Below are 19,423 nucleotides of genomic sequence, written 5' to 3' on the forward strand. Positions count from 1 at the left end.
CGGTTTAAAACTCGCTCACTTGTAGGCTACAGAATGAAGGTAACCTTAGGCTGTCTGGTGGTCACAGCCGGCATCTGCGGATTTTTGAGCTTCTTTCTTTTGGCATGTTCCCTCGGAACAGAGTATTGGTACATCATTGAGATGAATCCTGTGAACGCCAGCGACCTTGAGGACATAAGCTCGCACTCGGGTCTGTGGAGCATCAACGAAGGTAAAAAGCTACTTTTCCACCACTTTCTATCATAAAGATCAAGATTTCAACCCTCAACCAATACCTTATTTTAAAAATGTAGGCTATATAACTTAACCCCCCCCCCCCCCATCTCTCTCCCTCACATTTTCCATTGGAACACCCAGGTGGGATTAGGCCCGCAGACTCTATTGACTCTTTCACAGCTGATCACTCCAGGTATTCTGAGGCAGAGCTGCGCATGCTGAGTGAGTTTTGATCGAGCCCTTGTGCACTCCACAACACACGCTCTGCTAATGAAGTTGCATTATCGAGATAATATACAGTGCTGCGTGAAAGTTTGTGAACCCCTTGAGTATTTTGGAATTGTATTTATTTTAACCATTATTAATTCATTTTTATCAATACCAGTATTTTTTATATGAAATAACAGATGTTTGTTTATCAATTCAACATTTTTCTTTTCCAGAAATCAATTGTTAAAAGAGATACAACAAATTATTTGCAAACTGTCGTATGTGCAAAAGTTTGTGAACCCTGAGCTGCATTGCTTGAATCCAGCAGGTTAACGTCAATCAGGTGGGCCAAATTAATTGATTAAATAGACCAATGTAATGAGAGATCTTTAGGGAAGAAATTGGGTGGCATTAGATAAAACCTGGTCAGTTTAGGCTCACCTAACTGAACCCATACAGGTCAGACATGCTAAAAGGGAAAAAAATCTCAGAGGATCTCAGGAATAGAGTTTTTATGTTGCACATTTGTCTGGGTACAGCTATAAATTCATATATTTTTTTTTAAATTTTCTACAAATAGAGAGCATTAAGAGTGACTTAACATCTGCCTAGAAGTGGACTTCCTTCAAAAATATCCTCAAGTGCCACAAGAAAAGTGATTTTTCAGGTAAAAGCCAACCCAAAGATTACATCTAGAGATTTGCAGACCATTTGCCACCACCATTCTTTTTTTGGCATTTTTATGCTTTATTGATAGTGTAGAGACAGAGTTGAAATGGGGCAGAGAGGGGAGTGACATGCAGAGAACGACCGAGGGCTGGAATCGAACCCGGGTCCACTGCTGGCCGAGGCCCATGGGGGGCACGTCCTACCAACTGAGCTAAGGGCGCCCCCTTCACCACCATTCTTCACTTGGGAGAAGGTTCTCTTGGTGGTAGGCAGAGTTGCGTTTTTGCCCAAACATGGCAGTTTTGGTTATGACCAAACAGTTCAATGTTGGACTAATCTGTCCACAGAATAAGACTTTGGGTATCTCCAGGTGCTCTCTGGTTGTGACAAGCAGTTTTGTTCTTTTTTGAGAGCAGAGGCTTCTTCTGCAACCCTCCCATGAAAGCCATTTTGACTGAGTTTTCTCCTTATTGTGGAACCATGCACATCTGTCCCAGATGCTGCAAGAGAGGTCTGCAAATCACTAGATGTAATGTTTGGGTTGGTTTTTAACTGAAAAATCACTTTTCCTGTGGCGCTTGTGGATATTTTTTAAGGAAGTCCACTTCTAGGCAGATGTTCAGTCACTCTTAAAGCTCTCCATTTGTAGATGATTTGCCTCACGGTGGACCGATGGAGCTCAAACTTTTTTTACATTAACTTATAGCTGTCCCCAGACAAATGTGCAGCATCACAACTCTATTCCCGAGATCCTCAGAAATGTGTTTCCCTTTTAGCATGTCTGACCTGTATGGGTTCACTTTGGTGAGCCTAAACTGACCTGGTTTTATCTCTGTTTTATCTAGTGCCGCCCAATTTCTTCCCTAAAAATCTCTCACTGCATTGGTCCATTTCATCACTCAATTTGTTGCATCTGATTGTGTTTACCTGCTCAATTTAAGCAATGCAGCTCAGGGTTCACAAACTTTTGCACATACAACAGTTGTCAAATAATTAGTTTTATCTGTTTTAACAATTGATATCTGGAAAAGAAAAATGTTGAATTGATAAACAAACATCTGTTATTTCATATAAAAAATACTGGTATTGATAAAAATTTATTAATTATGGTTAAAATAAATAAAATTCCAAAAGGTTCAAGGGGTTCACAAACTTTCACACAGCACTGTAACTACTCCACAGATGGGCCCCGGCCCCACTATCCTACTGTTCTCCTGTATGTATGTTCTTTTCTTCTACCTTGCAGAAATGCACAGTGCGATAGTGGTGGTGCTCCCCCTCAGCCTGGTCCTGTTGCTGTTTGGAGGCATCTGTGGACTGGTCAGCTCCCTGGCTCGGAGCCCTGTCCTCCTCACCGGCACAGCCTCCTACTTCTTCTTCTGCAGTAAGTTGAGGTTCAGTACCTTCACTCTGATGTGGTCACGCTATGCCTATACAGCAGCTGAACAGGGCAAACCAGTGGCTCTGTGAGATAATTCCATGTGGGTAAAAATGAAACACACCCAGTCGTAAAGATGTTGTTGTGCACAGAGTAAGATTTTTTTTTAGCAGATCCATTCAATGAGAAACCACAACGCCTAGTGGCACTCCTGCAACCGGCAAGAATGAGTGCTACCTTTACACTACAGTACTTATACCTAAACAAATCATCAACCTCAGAAGTGTGCATTCTCTCATCTCTGTGCATACTCCCCTCTCTTCTTTATTTTTTCCTCAGTTTTGTTTGTCTGTGAGACACATTTGAATAAAAAAATCTTATCATTCATTTCGACAGTGTTACTAACCGATAATGATGTACATAAAATTACATTTAATTTAGCTGACACTTTAACAAAAGCAACTTACAATAAGTGCATTCAAACATAAATGTACAACAGCAAGAATCATGTAAGTACATTAGCTTTAAATAAGCCAAACTACCAAACAAATTACCACATAAGTGCCACAATTTTTAGTTTGTATAACCATCATCTTGTTTAGCCTGCGATGGGAGATGTTCAGCTTTGTGCTTTTGCCTGATGTCAGTGGGGAGCTCGTTCCACCATAGCTAGTCCCTTTTGTAAGAATGTTTTGTTCATCTGATGATTGTAGAACACTTAGACCTAAAGTGGTGGCAGAGAGTTCAGAAAATGTTCTGCTGAGTAATTAACTGCTGCCGTCTCCATTCATTGAACATTTGCTGCACCGATGATATAAAAGAAGAAAATAGACAATAGCATAAAGCCGTGGAGGGTTTGGTTGGAATATGCTGTCTGTGGCTGGAGTGTGGCAGTAAAGAACGGTCGTTGGTTAGTTTGAGCAGACTGGAGCATTTCATGTGCAGGACTGAAATGACCTGAGTTATTGTTATTGAACTCATGTGGCCTAAGAGGCTGCTGTTTATAGGCACCACAAGACTATCTGGCTCTTTGAATTGGTTAAGTATGCATGCACAGGCAGGTGTGTGTGTGTGTGTGTGTGTGTGTGTGTGTGTGTGTGTGTGTGTGTGTGTGTGTGTGTGTGTGTGTGTGTGTGTGTGTGTGTGTGTGTGTGTGTGTGTGTGTGTGCGTGCGCGTGCGTGTGCGTGTGCGTGCGTGCGTGCGTGCGTGCGTGCGTGTGTCCAACTGTTATATCAGAATAGCTTTGTCCTACTTACTCCTGGCATCCCAAATTTGAGTCCTGAGATCTGCACATGCTAGGAAAGAATATAGGCGCTTCTATCAACATGGTAAATATCATTATCGAAATATATATTTACATACTTTGTTGCGTGTCACGATTAGGCAAATTATATTTCCAATGCAGTAAACTCAGTTCATGTTCACGTGTAAACTAATAAAAACTGGATATCTCGCCGAAATAGAATAAATTACTTATTAATAAACCTGGATATTGGTCAACAGTCTAAGTACCTCCACACAGGTGTCTTGTTCCTTTTGGTGTGTGTTTTTGAATCTGTGCCACAAAGGTAACACTATTATCTAGATGAAAAGCTGCATGCTTCTAGGTCATGATGCAGATTTCATCAACCAGTTAACATAATAGAAACTCCCCTTTTCACACTATTTCCCTTAATCCTATAATCTACCACACGCCCGGCTTGATTGTTATTTGATCATCAATCCAATCATTTCAATGTAGGTTACTGGAATAGTTAGATTACCTGTAACCGCGTTAAAGACATAATGTTTATGTGGGTAGTTACAGTAACCAGGTTATTCCTGTGCACATGTGAACATAGCACCTGGAAAATCTTGCTCTACGCCTTGTGACCTCCGTAACGAAGACCATGTGATTATTAAACACTTAGCGGTACTTTAAGAGACTCTTTATTCTCCCCTCCCTTGATTTAATAAGGATATGTGTTGACTGGAGTCCAGGCTTGAATTAGATTGGATATCCTAACATCCCCCCTCCAATTTCACACCATAGCATCCTTTTGTCAGCATTTATTGTGTTAATGAACCCCCGACACAAATGGGAGAAGTTGAGAATGAGATTGAGCCGTATAGAAAACAAAGTGTGAATGTGTGTATTTATGCACATACATATCTGTATATAAATGTACAGTATATGTATGTAATTTATAATTTGTATACTCTGTTAATTGCTTTGTTATGTCTTCGTTCTAATCCGGCAACTACTATCCTCTCCCAGCACATTAAGCTGGTTGATGAGTCTTTGTCTGGGCTCCCTTTGGGGCTGTTGCATTGCTTCGCGTGTACTTCATTTTCAGCTCAATGTTATGGTTTCCTCTGAAATGAGAACAATGACAACACATGAGAACAATTAACCAAGGGCTTCAATGCTTAAAATGAATCCTCGTGTATAACAAAAGCATAAAATACATGAAGTGTTGCCCTTAACATTGTGTAACTGACCACAAACATTATTGTTATTGTTGCTATTATTCTTTAAAGTCCTTGAAAATCTATTTTGGGACAAATCACAGTAACAGCCCCAGGAGATGTAGTGTTTATGTTCACTGTCTAACTTCAGGCTGTTCACATAGTGTGCTAATCAGCACCAAACACAGATTAACTATGAAAATCTGTACAGAATGTCGAGGCAATCAGTCCTATACCGGTTGAGATATTTCTGTCTGGAATAAGGTGGTGTAAAAGCTGACTGATTGGCACGCCGACACAACAATTTATCAAACCATCTCGCTACATCTCTAGCTAGAAACTGCCTTTCACAATCTCCCAGAGTCCAAGCTGAAGTCTTGACTGTCTGCAAATATATTTAATCTTTACATTAGAGAAGCTAATGTATAGTGACAACTGTTTGTTTCAGCTGCGATAATAGTAGTAGTACAGATCTTCTCTGCTTGTATGTGGGGTAGTCTTTTTGTTTGTGTTTCTCTGCTCATCTCAGTGCGCTTTATAAAAGATCAGATGACGCTTCCTCGCCATTGTGATTGTAATAAAACCATTATTAGTCCCGCACGGGGTGGACTGTGCACTCCACATGCATCCCTCTTAAAACCCAGTGGCAAGGCGTCAAAATGAAAAGGGTTTCCAATAGCAACACTGCGAAACTTGTGGCTTTGTGTGTGTGTGTGTGTGTGTGTGTGTGTGTGTGTGTGTGTGTGTGTGTGTGTGTGTGTGTGTGTGTGTGTGTGTCTCAGTCTACTCTCTGGTGACTAGGAGGCTGTCCAACTCGACAACACATGCATCAGTATATATATGAGATTTTGAGAGAGAGAGAGAGAGAGCAGCTAATGTCTTCATGTTATTGTTGGGTTTTATTGATGCGCTCTCAGCACAGAGCTATTACAGGGACCATATCCAGCTTGAAAAATTCTCGTGCATTTGCTTGAGTGTTGGCGCCTTAAAACAGAAATATCTCTAAAATGCTTTGCAGTGAATAGATGGCCTTCACAGTACTCCGATCCACTCTGTATAAAGCACTACATTCAAAGTGAAGGCTGTGAAAACATCGCTCTACCTGACAAGAATATGAGTAAATAAAATAAAGCAACTCTCATGTCTTAACTTGAGCCACACGTTAGCGGATATAGCCCACAAAGAAAAGTGTGTGTGTATACCTTTATGCACGTGATGCATCTCTCTCCAGGTCTGCTGACCCTGTGTGGAGTGAGCCTCTACATCATCTACTCGTACCAGGCCCTGGCAGAGACTGAGAGGCAGGTGGGGCAGGAGGGTCTGGCCTACATCCAGACCTCCTTCGGCTGGTCCCTGGGTCTGGCCTGGCTCTCCTACGGCCTGGAGCTCCTCACCGGCGTCCTGCTGCTCACTGCCGCACGCATGGCCAAGCTGCAGCACAGCAGGCCCACCATTGCCTGACACAAGTGGGGTGAAGGACCCCACACATCAAGAACGTGGACTGAAACTGTATGTTGGTAGCTGCCATGTGTTTACTGCCTGTGAACTAAGGTAACAAGGAAATACGGATTTGACTAAAATACAAAAGGTTGAACAAAAGAACTTTCGGACTGTGTGAAAAAGAGAGTGTTATGAATTGAGTGTCCTTCAATTTGCTTTGGATAGGAGATGGACATTCTGGTGGTTTATAGTAAGTGAAGTGTTGAGTTAAATGTGTCAAAGTACGACCTCTTGTGGTGAGAATAGGGGTGGTTCCTCATAGCCACTGATCATGATCATTATCCTACGGAAGTCATTACATCTGCCAAACTAAACTAACAAGCTAACAATTCAAGATCCCTGTTAGTTTAACTCTATACATACATTTCGTTCTCATAGTATTATAAAAAAGAACCTATTTCTAAATCATGCTTTAATGCATTAATATGAGGCAAACTGTATTTGTTTGTGGATTTTGAAATTTCACAGTGTAAGAAATACAGCAAGTCATTGTGCCCTAGGTTTGTTCCGTGTTTTCAGGTTAAACTTTAATGAGTGTTGGTATTGTTGGTATTAAATGTCCCGCATGCAAAAGTCGTACTCCAAAGGCAGATTCTGTAACAAATGTCAGTTGTTAAATGTTTTTTTTTCCTGCCAATTAAATATGGAAATGTTCCCACAGTGGACATATCTCTCCTCCTGCTTTGTTTGTTGCCAGAACAATGACAACAACATACACTAGGCCTCTGTCAAAATGTAAAAAAAGTAGATACACTTCGTTAAAAATATGTCTGTGGCTCTTAAATGGAAGCACTTTTGACTTTAGGATTCATTTGAAGGTCAAAGTCAATAGGAGCACTTGAGTGGGATGTAACTTTCAGCAGTTCCTGGTGCTTTTTGACACCTGTAACTCACATCCACCAACAAGTATTTGAAAATGTTCCCATGGCAACCTAAGAATCCCCTGGATGAAGTATGGGAAGTGAGGGGGAGATGCTGCTCCCCTGAAAGAGCTCTGCGTCGCTGCCCATAAACATTAAGGACCAAAAATGCTACATTTGAACAAAAACGAGCGCTCTAACCTTGAGATGCTCAATCTTATTAAATGATTGTGGAAAGATGTAAAGTCTTTTTTAACACGTTATGAAGTTTAAAAAGAAAATCACAGAAAAACGGCTTTGGTGCAATTTTTTCCAATGGAGAAAACAAATATTTGTGTGCTAAGGCTTATTAATTTCTGCTAGCTTGTCTGCATCTCTTACACCGTCAGCTGTTTTAGAGAAACCGTTGAAACAAATTGAGGAGGCACTCAGTTTTCCAAAGAGTTTTTATTATTGAGATGAGATCATCCATGCTCATTCATGAACATCACAGTGCTTCTATAGAAAATGACACAGAATGTCTTGTCTGTTCGTTTATACAGAGAAATGATTCAGACATCCAACACCCATAGGTATAAAACAAGCTAGTCATTTAATTCAGTGTTCTAACAACAGGAACTTCTCAGGGCGGTGAACAGAACATTCTCTACATCACTAAAGATAAAAAGCTGAGACCAGCGGGATGTCGTGGGTCTTGCTCCAGTTCTGAGCACTATCAATCAATACTGTTAAAGGTTTAGATGGACAGACACAAGCTCATCTTGCTGCAACATGTCCGTGGATACAACCTTACGTCACCCTCCTCCACCCCCCACAATGAACAGCTCCACTGACAAGCTTTGAAAGTTGACCAGTAGGCCTACCGATCATTTGGACAGATAGCGCTGATAGCCCATTTATAACAGGTATCCCAATTTTCTTTTTCTTTTTCTTAGACTATATCCCGTGACCCTCAACCATCTTAATAGTTCATTTAAGGTTAACAGCTCTTTAAGGCAAAGTGATCCAAACTCTGGGATTCATAAGGCCCTTTAATAAAGAAACAATATCTTTACAAAATAAAACGGAAACAGTTCAAACAAATAAATAAAATGTGCCAAGAAACGTGAAGCCTCATGGTTTGTATTAAGAGATTGTTCCACATGGCTGTGGTCAGGCCAGGGAAGAGCCTCCACCCATCACACTGGAGGTGAATGGCCGAGCTATTTGGTGCTTTGGTCATCATCATGGCCTGACATCAGTCTCATCGCAATATATGCACCTTGGCTCGCGGGACAAGAGCAGAGCTGTCATTTTGGTTTTAAAACATAAGACTATTTATCAAACCGTAGGGTTCCCTTGAAAGTCCTGATGTTTTCAATCCATTTCCATCAGGTTTTGTAAATATTCCTGTGTGGTTCACTACTTCACACTCGTGGCTCAGCACGGACGTTGAGGACGACCATTTCAGGCCTCTCTCTGTGCCTGTACTCCATCTCCGTAGAAACTCATGGAACATAATGATTTCAGTTCCAACTCATCCAAATGGAAAAAACACAAACAGGATGCTTGTCAATTTTGTTCCGCTTTCAATGATACTTCCAACGCTGCCGCGCATAGAGTCAGGATCAGGGTACGTCAGCCTGGCAAGCACACCTTCCCGGCGAACAGCAGTCCCACTATGGTGAAGAATATGGACAGAACAAACAGGACGTAGGAGGAGCCCACCACTGTGTTGTTGGGGAGCTTATACGGCTGTCCTCCGACCTCGTTGATGTAGAAGCCGATTGGGAAAATGAGGGCAGCCATACAGAACAGGACCACTGGGACAGGGCAAAGACAGAAGGATAGAAAGAAGACCATTAGCATCCTCTAGAGACCAGTGACTCACATCCAGAGGTACAAGGAAAGACTGTGGAGTAGGCTAGGCTGCAGTAGCTCAACAAATTTGAAGGAATTTGTGATTTGAATTTAGAATATAGGCCTATGGCTAGAAATCAAGTCAGCTGTAATACCTCAACATTGCATGTTGAGAGTGCATAAGTATAAACGGTTAGCCAAAAGTGATGGGAAAAAGGGAGTTAAAGCAGTTGAAATCATTAGCTAAAATGGATGAGCTTTGAAATAGTTAACTTAAAAGAAATGGATAAAATGTTCATATTGTTAGCTAAAAGAATAGGCTAAAAGTGATGGATAAACAGTTAACTAGCTAAAAGGAGTGAAACGGTTCAAATAATTAGCTTAAAAGGAATTTACTTAAGGTACAGTTTTTGTTAGCTATAAAAAGTATTAAAGGTTAAAAATAGATTGATTACGTACAGTATATTACGGATACTTGAGGGCAAATGGCTGTGGGGGACCGTCTCACAAAAAAAGTTTAAAAAACCACTGCTGTCGACCAGGCTACCTAACTCTTGTTTCATATTATATAAATAGGAAATATTTTGTTTTCCAGTTCAACCCCAAAAACACTTTACTTCACTAACCTTTAAGACATGCTTTCAGGTATTAAGATGTGTGTGGGGAAAAACTGTCCTTGGACCTAAAAAAAAAAAACTGTCCCTGTTCCCAGTATTGATGGAACCTGCCTCATATTTTCCTATGTTTAGAGCCGAGTGAAGCACGAATACTGGCTCTGGTCCCCTCTAATGGACAAACTCTGTCTCTTTGCTGTAAAAATAGAACGCGGCACATCAATTAGGAAGCTCCTCTGCAGTCAGTCAGTACACAATTACCAAGGACTAAGAGCTCCATTTATTCCACGGGAGATTCTCAAGTAGCACCTCTCACTTTCAAAAGGTTATTTGTACCGTATAAGCTCTAATGGGTTTTTGAATGGGAGAAGATAAAAGGTGACAGTGAACACCTACTCCCTGTGAAGGCCACCCATCGGGCGTATCGCGCCGCCTCACGGTGCCATCGCGACATCACCAGCAGAGCGCAGGTGACGGTGAGGGAGATGATGCCCAGGATGATGAAGAACAGCGTGGTGATCCACTCCGGGGGCAGCCGCGGAGAGCTGCAGACACGCTCTCGCCCGTGGATGGTCTGGCACTGCCGGACCAGACCCACCGTCAGAGAGCCTGTAATGGATTAAAGACACTTCAGTTTTAAAAATGGAATTCAAAATCTCTCTGTTGAGAGCAACAACAAAATAAAGCAACACAATCCGAGTCAGTAGTCTGAAGGAGGAGCTTCATTTCCAAACTCTACTGGAGAGCAAGCTCATACAAAGCCACACAAATCTACTCTATATATAAGTCCATTTACCATTTACTCTCTTTGGCTTCAGTCTTTCATTTCCCAAAATATTAGTAACAAGTGCCATTTATTGATTCTTTACAGGTGTGTACTGTATATCCCTCTACCTACACCATGGGAATCATCCAGATTTCAACTAAGCTGATAGTGGACATTAAGTTCTACTGGCTGACAAGACATGATCAAAGAAAAATTATAATTCTCAAGTGTTTTTCTGTCAAAGAACAGGTATTTTTGTATTTGTGTCTTTGCTTTGAAGTGGGTCTGAACTCTGAACACTGGATTTCATTCTCTGTTTTTGGTCCCTGCCAACTCCAATGGGAAATATTTGGTCTTTTACGCTGCTAAATCATTCGCCACCAGCTGCTAGTCTCTAACTGCGATAGGTATTTTAGACCTTCTTAATCAAAAACAGCTGCCTGCCGTAGCCAAAATCAACAATGATAACGATGAGAGTTAACCAAAACAGCAAAGTTGTTGCAATTCACCAAAACTCACTATACATCTCTATAAAGGTGAGACGAGCTGCAGAATGTTTTGACAATTCTCTGCAGGTTCATCATGATGAGTGACCAGTTTCTTATTGTCACTCTTGTACTACATTGTCAATTGATACATTACTATATAAATAATGTTTATAGTAACTTTAATGTAAAAAGGGGCTCTCAGGGCTTTCAACCCCATTCAGAATAGATGAAGGGTTTGTGTAAGAAACAGATACTTAGCCCTGACTCCACAGTAAGTAATGCATCATCCCAGATGGCATATCAGCCAGTAGAAAAGTGCAGGAAGTGGCACATAATAATAATAATAATAATAATAATAATAATAATAATAATAATAAAGTCTACTGCACATTCAATCCATATTATATGAATCGCAGCCATACTGGTAGCTGGCATTTTCTTTCTCAGCTCTAATGCACAGCAACACATGACATGTGTTCTTATGTCGACTAGGGCTGTATGAGGACATGATGACCTCCCAGGGGTCCCTCTAGTCAACACAGTGAGCAAGGGGCCGAGCAACCGGTCGTTATGGAAACACTCTGATGGGCTGTGTGCCAGGGGGCAGCACTGACCCCCAGTGATTACCGTATGACGTCAAACTGGTCCAGGCTTCAGGCATGAACGCATAATGCATCAGAGAGAGAGAGAGAGAGAGAGAGAGAGAGAGAGAGAGAGAGAGAGAGAGAGAGAGAGAGAGAGAGAGAGAGAGAGAGAAACTGCAAGAAGAACCGAGACTCAAATGAAGAGATCAATGACCCCCACATCAAATGGTAAGTCATCTGACGGCCTCCTGTCTCGGATGGGTGCTGTGATATAAGGTAGGGGGGCTTCTGCATGAAACATATACACACGTACACACACACACACACACACACACACACACACACACACGCACGCTCAGAGCCCCAACAGAGGCCACATCAGCTTCACTCGGCATTGCAGTCAAACTACACAGAAGCCACCACACAACACAGAGCACATGAATGCTGAATTAAATCCTCCCACACTTTCATTTATTCTTTTGTCTTCCTCCTTTTTCTTACTTATTATCTGCAGCGAGCCGTTAGTGCCTGCCCGCCAAGAAGAAAGATCTTCATTCATTTTATGGATTTATTCAGGGCAATTTAAACACAGCGAGTGTAGAATAAACATGATGCATGACGCCGGACGAAATTACTACAAGTAACCAATATCATCAAACAGTGAAGGAAAAACGCAGGGGGCTGCTGAGACATCTTGTAATGGGAAAGAAAAAAACTAAATAAAATATGCTGTTTTTGAATAAACTACTGCTACTTACAAAGACATTATTCCCTCACTTTACATTTAACGCTTTTCAATCTAAACACGGTATAAAAGATGTACACGTATGATTAGGGACCTTAGAAAAATACAACAACGCAACAGAAGAGACAACTAATTTGAATTCATGCTCATTCACTGAGAAAATTGAAAAGACTAGTTGCCACCATCTCCCACATAATGATGCCCCATATCCATCACGCCATGAAAATTGAATCAGCCCTTTAAATATTTAACGTTTGGCTCCGGTTCCCAATGAAGAATGTTGCTCTGAAAATACCAGAACCAGGCTAAAGGGGAAAATGGGGACTGAACTGAACCATATCCTCCTGCCGGCTGACCCTAGCTCGGCCCTGGCCTGTACACAGGACATCCTGTTCCCTCTCAATGTATCCTTTGATACGGCAGGGCAGGGGGGGGACAATGTAAATAGTGGATTACATTTTCCCTACATGGATTTTAATGGAATGGCATAAAGGAGACATATTTGAAGACATACTAAATGTGAAAGTAAAAGCAGGGAAAAGATATAGGGTACTTACTGTACATTACTACTACTGTATTGCACAGGGAATCGAGGGGGGGGGGGCGCTTGTGGTCTGGTGTCTGGTGCAATTATAATACCTTAAAAACAAGCTTTTGTTCAAAGATCGGTGATGTTATACATGGGATATCTGTGATGAGACGGTCCCATAGAGTCCTGACAAGATCACAATGTTCCCAAACTAATAAAAGATAGAATCAGTTGGAAATAGTCATGTTTTATTTTTCTTAAAATACTTTTGTGTCAGGTTTTAGAAACTCCCCCAACTCCAAATACTATGTTCTTATTTAACATATGTTATTCATTGAGTTTTTGTTATGTTATTTGTTATTTGCAGGGAGTTCACTGAGCATGTGTACTCCTTTCCAAGCAGTTATAAGCTCACCTAGTTACACTGTAGTTACACATTGTTACAATCCTCCAGACTCTAATCTGAGCAGCTCCACTGGACCAGCTGCTTTCAGTGCCCTTGAGGGGCTTGGAGAGTTTATCCTGATGGTCCAGGGATCAAGAATGCAACATTTCGTTCACAACCTGTTCATAAAAGTTTAAATATGGGCCAGGTCACAAACCATCCACAAGCAACACAAGTTAAGAAGCATAGTGCCAACAGATTGTTTCAGAAATGACACTTTGAAACAGTGCCTACTATTCCAACCAGAAATCTCAGCAAATCATATCATTGAGAATCCGCAAATGAAATACATACGGAATCTGCCCCTTAACAAATGATGTACGACCGCACCTGGTGGTTGTGAGTGGGGATTCCCGTCCCAACCACCTTATGGCATTGATTTTATTTGTTTGCTGCGTGAGCCTGTCAGCTGTGACATCAGATGTTTGCCACAGCCTCAGTGTGCAGCCTTGCAAATATTTTGTGTGTGTGTGTGTGTGTGTGTGTGTGTGTGTGTGTGTGTGTGTGTGTGTGTGTGTGTGTGTGTTTGTGTGTGTGTTTTACAAGGGACCATCCTTAACCTGTGCTTATTGAACACTTCGTAAACTCAGAAACACTCTAAACACACAGACGATGCTTCAAATTTCTCAACACAACACTTGAGCACACTTCCAATAAGGTGCACAGCTTCACTCACGCGCGCACACACACACACACACACACACACACACACACACACACACACACACACACACACACACACACACACACACACACAAAGTGCTAACAGACATGCAAAGCACTATGAACGATAGAGCGGCTCATGAAAACATGACTGTTTGAACAGCCGCTATAATAAACTACAGGGATTCTGAATAATCATGATATGACTGATAAGAAGTTATCAAACTGCATAGTCACAGTGGGCTTGGGCTAACTAGTGTTAAAATAGATCTCAAAATGTATTCTTTCTGCTTGTTTTCTCCACCCTTCTACTTCTGGGTGTTCAAAAAAAACTAGAGAGCTAACTAAACAAATATATCAAAAAATATGAAATACAATGACTCTTGTTGTGTTTTTCACACTCAGCAGCACTCGCAGTCAAAATAAAGCACGTCATGGCTGAGCCTGAGGGGCTTTCATTCTCCAGGTGGGAAACATTACTCTCCCAGAAGACCCAATTACCTTCATCTCTTCATTCCTAAACAACACTTCCTGCCTTTAAGGTAATTACTATTTAGCTAATTAAACTGGAACAAAGGGCGTTTAGTACAGTAGGTAGTGGTCATTCCACACTGTTGTCTACTACTAGGAGGCAAGTCGTTCTGAACTTCAGTCCATTTTGTACTATGTATGACAATAAAAGAAAAATATGTGTTGCGTGGTGGTAACTCATTTAATTATTCAACTTAAACACTGCTTGTTATGTACTCAACTTGCAGCTGCAGTCAGTTTTACAACAAATCAAACCCTGTAACAGGCACTCAGAATGCCTGTTGTTGAGCACTTATCTCTGCTCCCCTGTAGCATTAGGCTGTGCAGCTGTGCATATACTGTAGTGCTGCTTTGTTTGTCTGTTGCATCAGTCTTGGTCAATGTTTAGCTGTAGACTTTGAATCTGTATATATTATTGTATTTGCAACTGACTGTAAGGAGACTGTGGTGCTTTGGTTGACTGCTGTTTTCAGCTGATAGTATGATTATGATATTGGCTGTACTGTAATATGATCATAAAGGACAACAAATTATTGGCAACAATTTCAATCAAGAACAGCATTTGTTGAGTCTGATGTCAGATGCCAAAACATGACTAAAACAACAAATCTGTATATGTGTGGTGCATATTAAATGTATTTGAAGCCCTTGAAATATGATTTTAATCTTGAGTGAGTGTTTTCCATACCATTAAAGGTATGTGTAGAATTTATTAATGTTTTATATATGACAACATATGTAGAAATGACTATTAAATTCATTAACGGGTTTGAATTGGTGTACAATTGCTTGAAAATAACAATAAAATTGTTTTATTGCCTTAGAATGAGCAATTTATATATACATAGGAGTGGGGTGTGCCGCATTGTTGAACCACCATGTTACTACAGTAGCACAGAATGGACAAACTTAACGGCCTTGTGCATTTATATATATGGGTGTATCCCCCGGAAATACACCTGTTGGAAGGTGAAGAATATGTACTACAGAATAAATAACTAAAACATCTCAATCTCATCACTTGGTATCGTAGAAAAAAGAGTAGTGGATGATGCCATCTTTAGTAACTAGCTTTTTTGAAGGCCACCGTTTCTTCTGTAAATTCTCTGAAAAATACTCAGATATTTCACACTGTACCTGAAACTAAACAATCAAAGTTACTATTCAGAAAACCAAACTTAGGCTGGAGAGGGAGCAGTCTGAAAACCGATAAATATAGGCTATACTCAATTGATGCCACTTTGGTAGAAAATAAAAGTAGTGCGCTAATACCAGACCTATAGGGCGCTCTGTATCCTTGCTAGCAGCACAAAGCTACATTAGTTTACTGGCTTATTACTTGCATAACACACCTAAATCTCAGACCAAGCTGTCAACAGGCGAGTTGGGTTGTGGGTAATGTAGTTCCCAGGTTTGGACCAGGAAGATAATAATCTGTGATCATAAAAAAAAAAGATGATTTAACACTCTCTAATCTTAGAAAATTCTAAAATAATCTGCCTAATGGGGACCAAATTGTTGATTTTATTGACTGTGATTAAACATATTGCCACATGATTGGGATAGACATGTCATTAGGCTATATTACATAGCAAATCAATAAGAAAAGAAGCAAAGATAGCCTACAGAAATCTCCCATGTAAAAAGCACATCTGCTCCGGTGGGAAACTGTTTTTCATACAGGACTTTATGGCAAACAGCAATAAGTTGATGGAGAAGGTTTGTTTTTAGGGACTTTAAAGTTTCCTGTGCACTAAACTGACAGCATAGGGGCATATCAGCAGAGGGTGACACCACTCACAAGACATATTTTTTTGATACTTTTTAGCATTTAAACTTTGGGACCTCGGTTAAATTTCTTGTCCTTTGCTGAACTCAGGAGACACATTTTGCACTCTTATACAATCTGCATTGTTGCAGTGTTATCTTTTCTTTTCTTCTTTTGTGGCCACTCATTCACTTCAATGTAACATTTCTCTGCAGTCAACTAAACCTGTCATTCCCAACCTGGTGGTCAGTGAGTCTCTCCCCGAGGGGATACCTAAAATCAAAGGGATGAAGGGGTTCAAATAAAAGTTAGTTTAAAAAAAAATTCAATTGATTCACATGGCTTAACCTAGGCCTAACCTGACACGGATTTGTAGCCTATATATAACTCTGTTGTCTGCAAGGCCTTAAACCTTGATCTTGATGGACATATGAGATTTTAGATTTGGATTTTCATTTCGCAACTGAACTTCACTCGTACACTGATACACAATAACCACAAGCAAATAGAAAAACAAAAACAAAACTCCACTTCAGGACAAAGTGCCAGCCTATAGCAACAACAACCTACCAGCTGCATCTCCGGTGCTGATCCAGTCCGGGTTGGCGAGGCTGGCGATGGCGAAGATGTCTGCGGCGAGGAAGAGGCATCCTGATATCACGGTGAGTTTATCCATGTCGGTGGAGGTCGTAGTGTTTCTGTGCCTCTGTCGCACCTAAAGGCAGGCGGCGGCAGGGGAACATTTAGGGGTCAGTAGCCTACTTTTTAAAACCGTATCTCTCGTCCCAGTAGCTTTATTAGAGAACGTGCAGCAACAGCGATGGAGTAGTGGGTTTGATCCGGGATTGCTTGTCCGCACATCACGTTTGATCACCCGGCGGTGAGACATGCACACTGGTCCCTCGGGGTATCCCCTTTCATTAGTCCTCCTCCTCCAGCAGCAGCAGCAGTGGAGCCTGGCCCGACCTGCTGGCTCTTGTTCCCCACCACCACCGGCCCAGGAGGAGAGGACCTCAGCCCGGGCTAGTGGTTCACTGAAGCTCCGGGATGCTCCACCACATCCCGGGGACATTTGTGAAGAAAAGAAAAGTGGATGGTTCACACACGAATGGTTTTGCTTTAATCGCTGATTACGGATTCATTTGCGTGCAGGCGACTTATTTCCTGAGTCTGCACGGAGCCCCCCCGAGCTTTCTCTCTCGCTCTCTCTCTGTCTGTTCCTCTCTCTCCCCCATATGGAAGCGGTTTCTTTTCTCTGGACGCACCAGGACGGGGATCGCCGCCCATGCCCAAAGCTTTTTCTCTCCGGAGCTCAAAAGCCTCCACGCTCAAACGCTGCTCGACACCTTCATTTTAAAAGCTTGACAAAAAGAAAAAAAACATTGTCTGCCAGTGAGTTTTCCGCAGGACGATGCTGTCCTCTCCTTAGCAATGGAAACTAGAATTCAGGCAGCAGCTCGCGTCTCCATAGTCTGTAGTGGTGCGTAACTCTCGCGAGAGAATCCGCAACTTGCCGACGCTCCTGGTATTTATTTTTTCCCCCCCATCACCATCAATTTTGCAAGTGGTGGTGATGTTGATTTAAATGAGATGCTTAAAAACCAAAGTCACTCACTTCTCGGATTTCTCATCCAGGTTAACTCTGCACTTCATTCCTACTTAGTCTAAATTGGTCCAAAGCTCTCTGGAAAAAAAGTAGACCTTGAGATAGGAATGTTTAGCACACTGCTTTCTTCCTATTTTAAGAAATTAACATTCAAGCTTAAAAACGTACATATTTACTTTAGTGTTCTAGACAGAAACAAAACACACAACTCAAACTCTGTAAGGTAGATAGAATTTATTCATTATTTTACATCAGCTATACAGTTAATGTGGACAGATGGGTGGAGCACGACATTGTGATGCACTGGAGCAGCGACATCACCTGAAAATATACTGTTACAATACCTATAAATATCACACGGTGTTAATACCACCAGAGTATTGCATGAGGCGACGATGACCTTCGAGTGTTGTTGTTGTCAATTTTAGAGGAAACAAATTCTTCTTTGTGGTATTCGTTGGGTGTAGTACGAGTTGAGCTTTAGATCTCGTCCACGAAGGGTGTTTTTACCAGGTTGCCGCTGGATGCCATGGTCTTCTTGCCGGACACAAATTTCTTGGCAGCCTTTGGAATAAAGAGTAGGGATGGTAAGAACGGCGTTATGAAAGGAATAGTTCAACATTTTTCATTTTTAGCTTTTTGCCTCACTCTCTGGCTCTAGAAAAGGTGACTGAAACAGGTACCGTTACTGTGCGTGCATCTTTTTTTAATATAGAAATGGGCAAAAGTGGCTCATCCAGGTTAGCTTAGCTCAAACACTGGTAGTCAAGGGTGAGCAGGTCAAAAGATAAACGTTTCAACATCACTAAATTCTCCTTTATGCTTGTTGGGACTTGTTTATTCATCACGCCAAGTTGCACGTATATTTTTACGTTATTTTAACGTTAACGTATTTTAAGTTATGTCATTTTAGAATCAAATACACACGTGACTTTCACAGGCACTTCCTGGTTTCCTTCCAGTACGTATTTATATTTAACCTGGATGAGCGACGTTTGCCCATTTCTATATCCAAAACGCACGCACAATTACAAGAACTGTTTCTGTCACCTTTTGTTGAGCCGGAGAGTGAGGCAAAAAGCTTAAAAATAAAAGATGTTGAACTATTCCATTAACCTCAAACCACATTTCACTAACATGAAATGCATGGAAATCTTGAAATGGTTTATTGGACTGTGCTTCTTACGTTGGCGACGTCGGTCAAGGAGACGTTGTCAATGTTTTTGGAGACTTCCTCGGCGGAGCAGTATGAACCACCGGCCAGAGAGCGAGTGCCCATGTCCTCCAGCAAACCCTCTGAGGTCTCCAGAGACATCAGGTACTGTCCCTTCAGCTGGGCCCTTAATACACAACACAAGACCAGCTCTTTGTTAGCCACCATAATGACAATAAAGAGACATACTGACTGATTTGTTCAGAACTCTAAGTATAAAGGGGGGAGGGTCTGTTTTTATATCTGTGTACTGTCAAACTATACACCATTTCAGTTCAAGAATAATAAAGCAAAGAATGGCTCCACCAATAGGGAACAAGGGGCAACTGTTTGATGAATAAGAACGGCAA

At 41.4% G+C, this 19,423-nt stretch overlaps 3 protein-coding genes across 3 annotated transcripts in view; 1 reads left to right on the forward strand and 2 right to left on the reverse strand.

Moving 5' to 3' along the window:
* Positions 1 to 33: 33 nt before the first annotated feature.
* On the forward strand, positions 34 to 6,383 carry tmem235b (transmembrane protein 235b; the record flags this gene model as incomplete). Its single annotated transcript, XM_080049612.1, has 4 exons — positions 34 to 211; positions 358 to 438; positions 2,342 to 2,479; positions 6,154 to 6,383. The coding sequence occupies 4 exons, from the start codon at positions 34 to 36 to the stop codon at positions 6,381 to 6,383; spliced, it is 627 nt and encodes a 208-aa protein (XP_079905738.1).
* A 1,397-nt stretch (positions 6,384 to 7,780) lies between these two features.
* LOC307267322 (uncharacterized protein C16orf52 homolog A-like) lies at positions 7,781 to 17,673 on the reverse strand. Its single transcript, XM_080049614.1, has 3 exons — positions 16,825 to 17,673; positions 10,132 to 10,344; positions 7,781 to 9,084 (listed from the first exon to the last, which is right to left on the reverse strand). The coding sequence occupies exons 1-3, from the start codon at positions 16,928 to 16,930 to the stop codon at positions 8,900 to 8,902; spliced, it is 504 nt and encodes a 167-aa protein (XP_079905740.1). The 5' UTR covers positions 16,931 to 17,673; the 3' UTR covers positions 7,781 to 8,899.
* A 406-nt stretch (positions 17,674 to 18,079) lies between these two features.
* uqcrc2b (ubiquinol-cytochrome c reductase core protein 2b) overlaps positions 18,080 to 19,423 on the reverse strand; it is a 7,075-nt gene continuing 5,731 nt past the window's right edge. The window contains exons 13-14 of the mRNA XM_080049607.1: positions 19,047 to 19,200; positions 18,080 to 18,424 (exon numbers count right to left, since the gene is read on the reverse strand). Of these exons, the coding sequence (XP_079905733.1) occupies positions 18,341 to 18,424; positions 19,047 to 19,200 (238 nt within the window). The 3' untranslated portion in view covers positions 18,080 to 18,340. The remainder of the gene's footprint in view (positions 18,425 to 19,046; positions 19,201 to 19,423) is intronic.

Source organism: Ammodytes marinus (assembly GCF_949987685.1).
Source record: "Ammodytes marinus genome assembly, chromosome: 20".
NCBI classification, from domain to species: domain Eukaryota; kingdom Metazoa; phylum Chordata; class Actinopteri; order Uranoscopiformes; family Ammodytidae; genus Ammodytes; species Ammodytes marinus.

Coding starts and splice junctions, on each gene's coding strand:
- LOC307267322 (XM_080049614.1), bottom strand. CDS start 16,930: ATGGATAAACTCACCGTGATATCAGGATGCCTCTTCCTCGCCGCAGAC. Junction 10,345..16,824: donor CAGCACCGGAGATGCAGCTG/GTAGGTTGTTGT, acceptor AATCCATTACAG/GCTCTCTGACGGTGGGTCTG. Junction 9,085..10,131: donor ATGGGTGGCCTTCACAGGGA/GTAGGTGTTCAC, acceptor GCCCTGTCCCAG/TGGTCCTGTTCTGTATGGCT.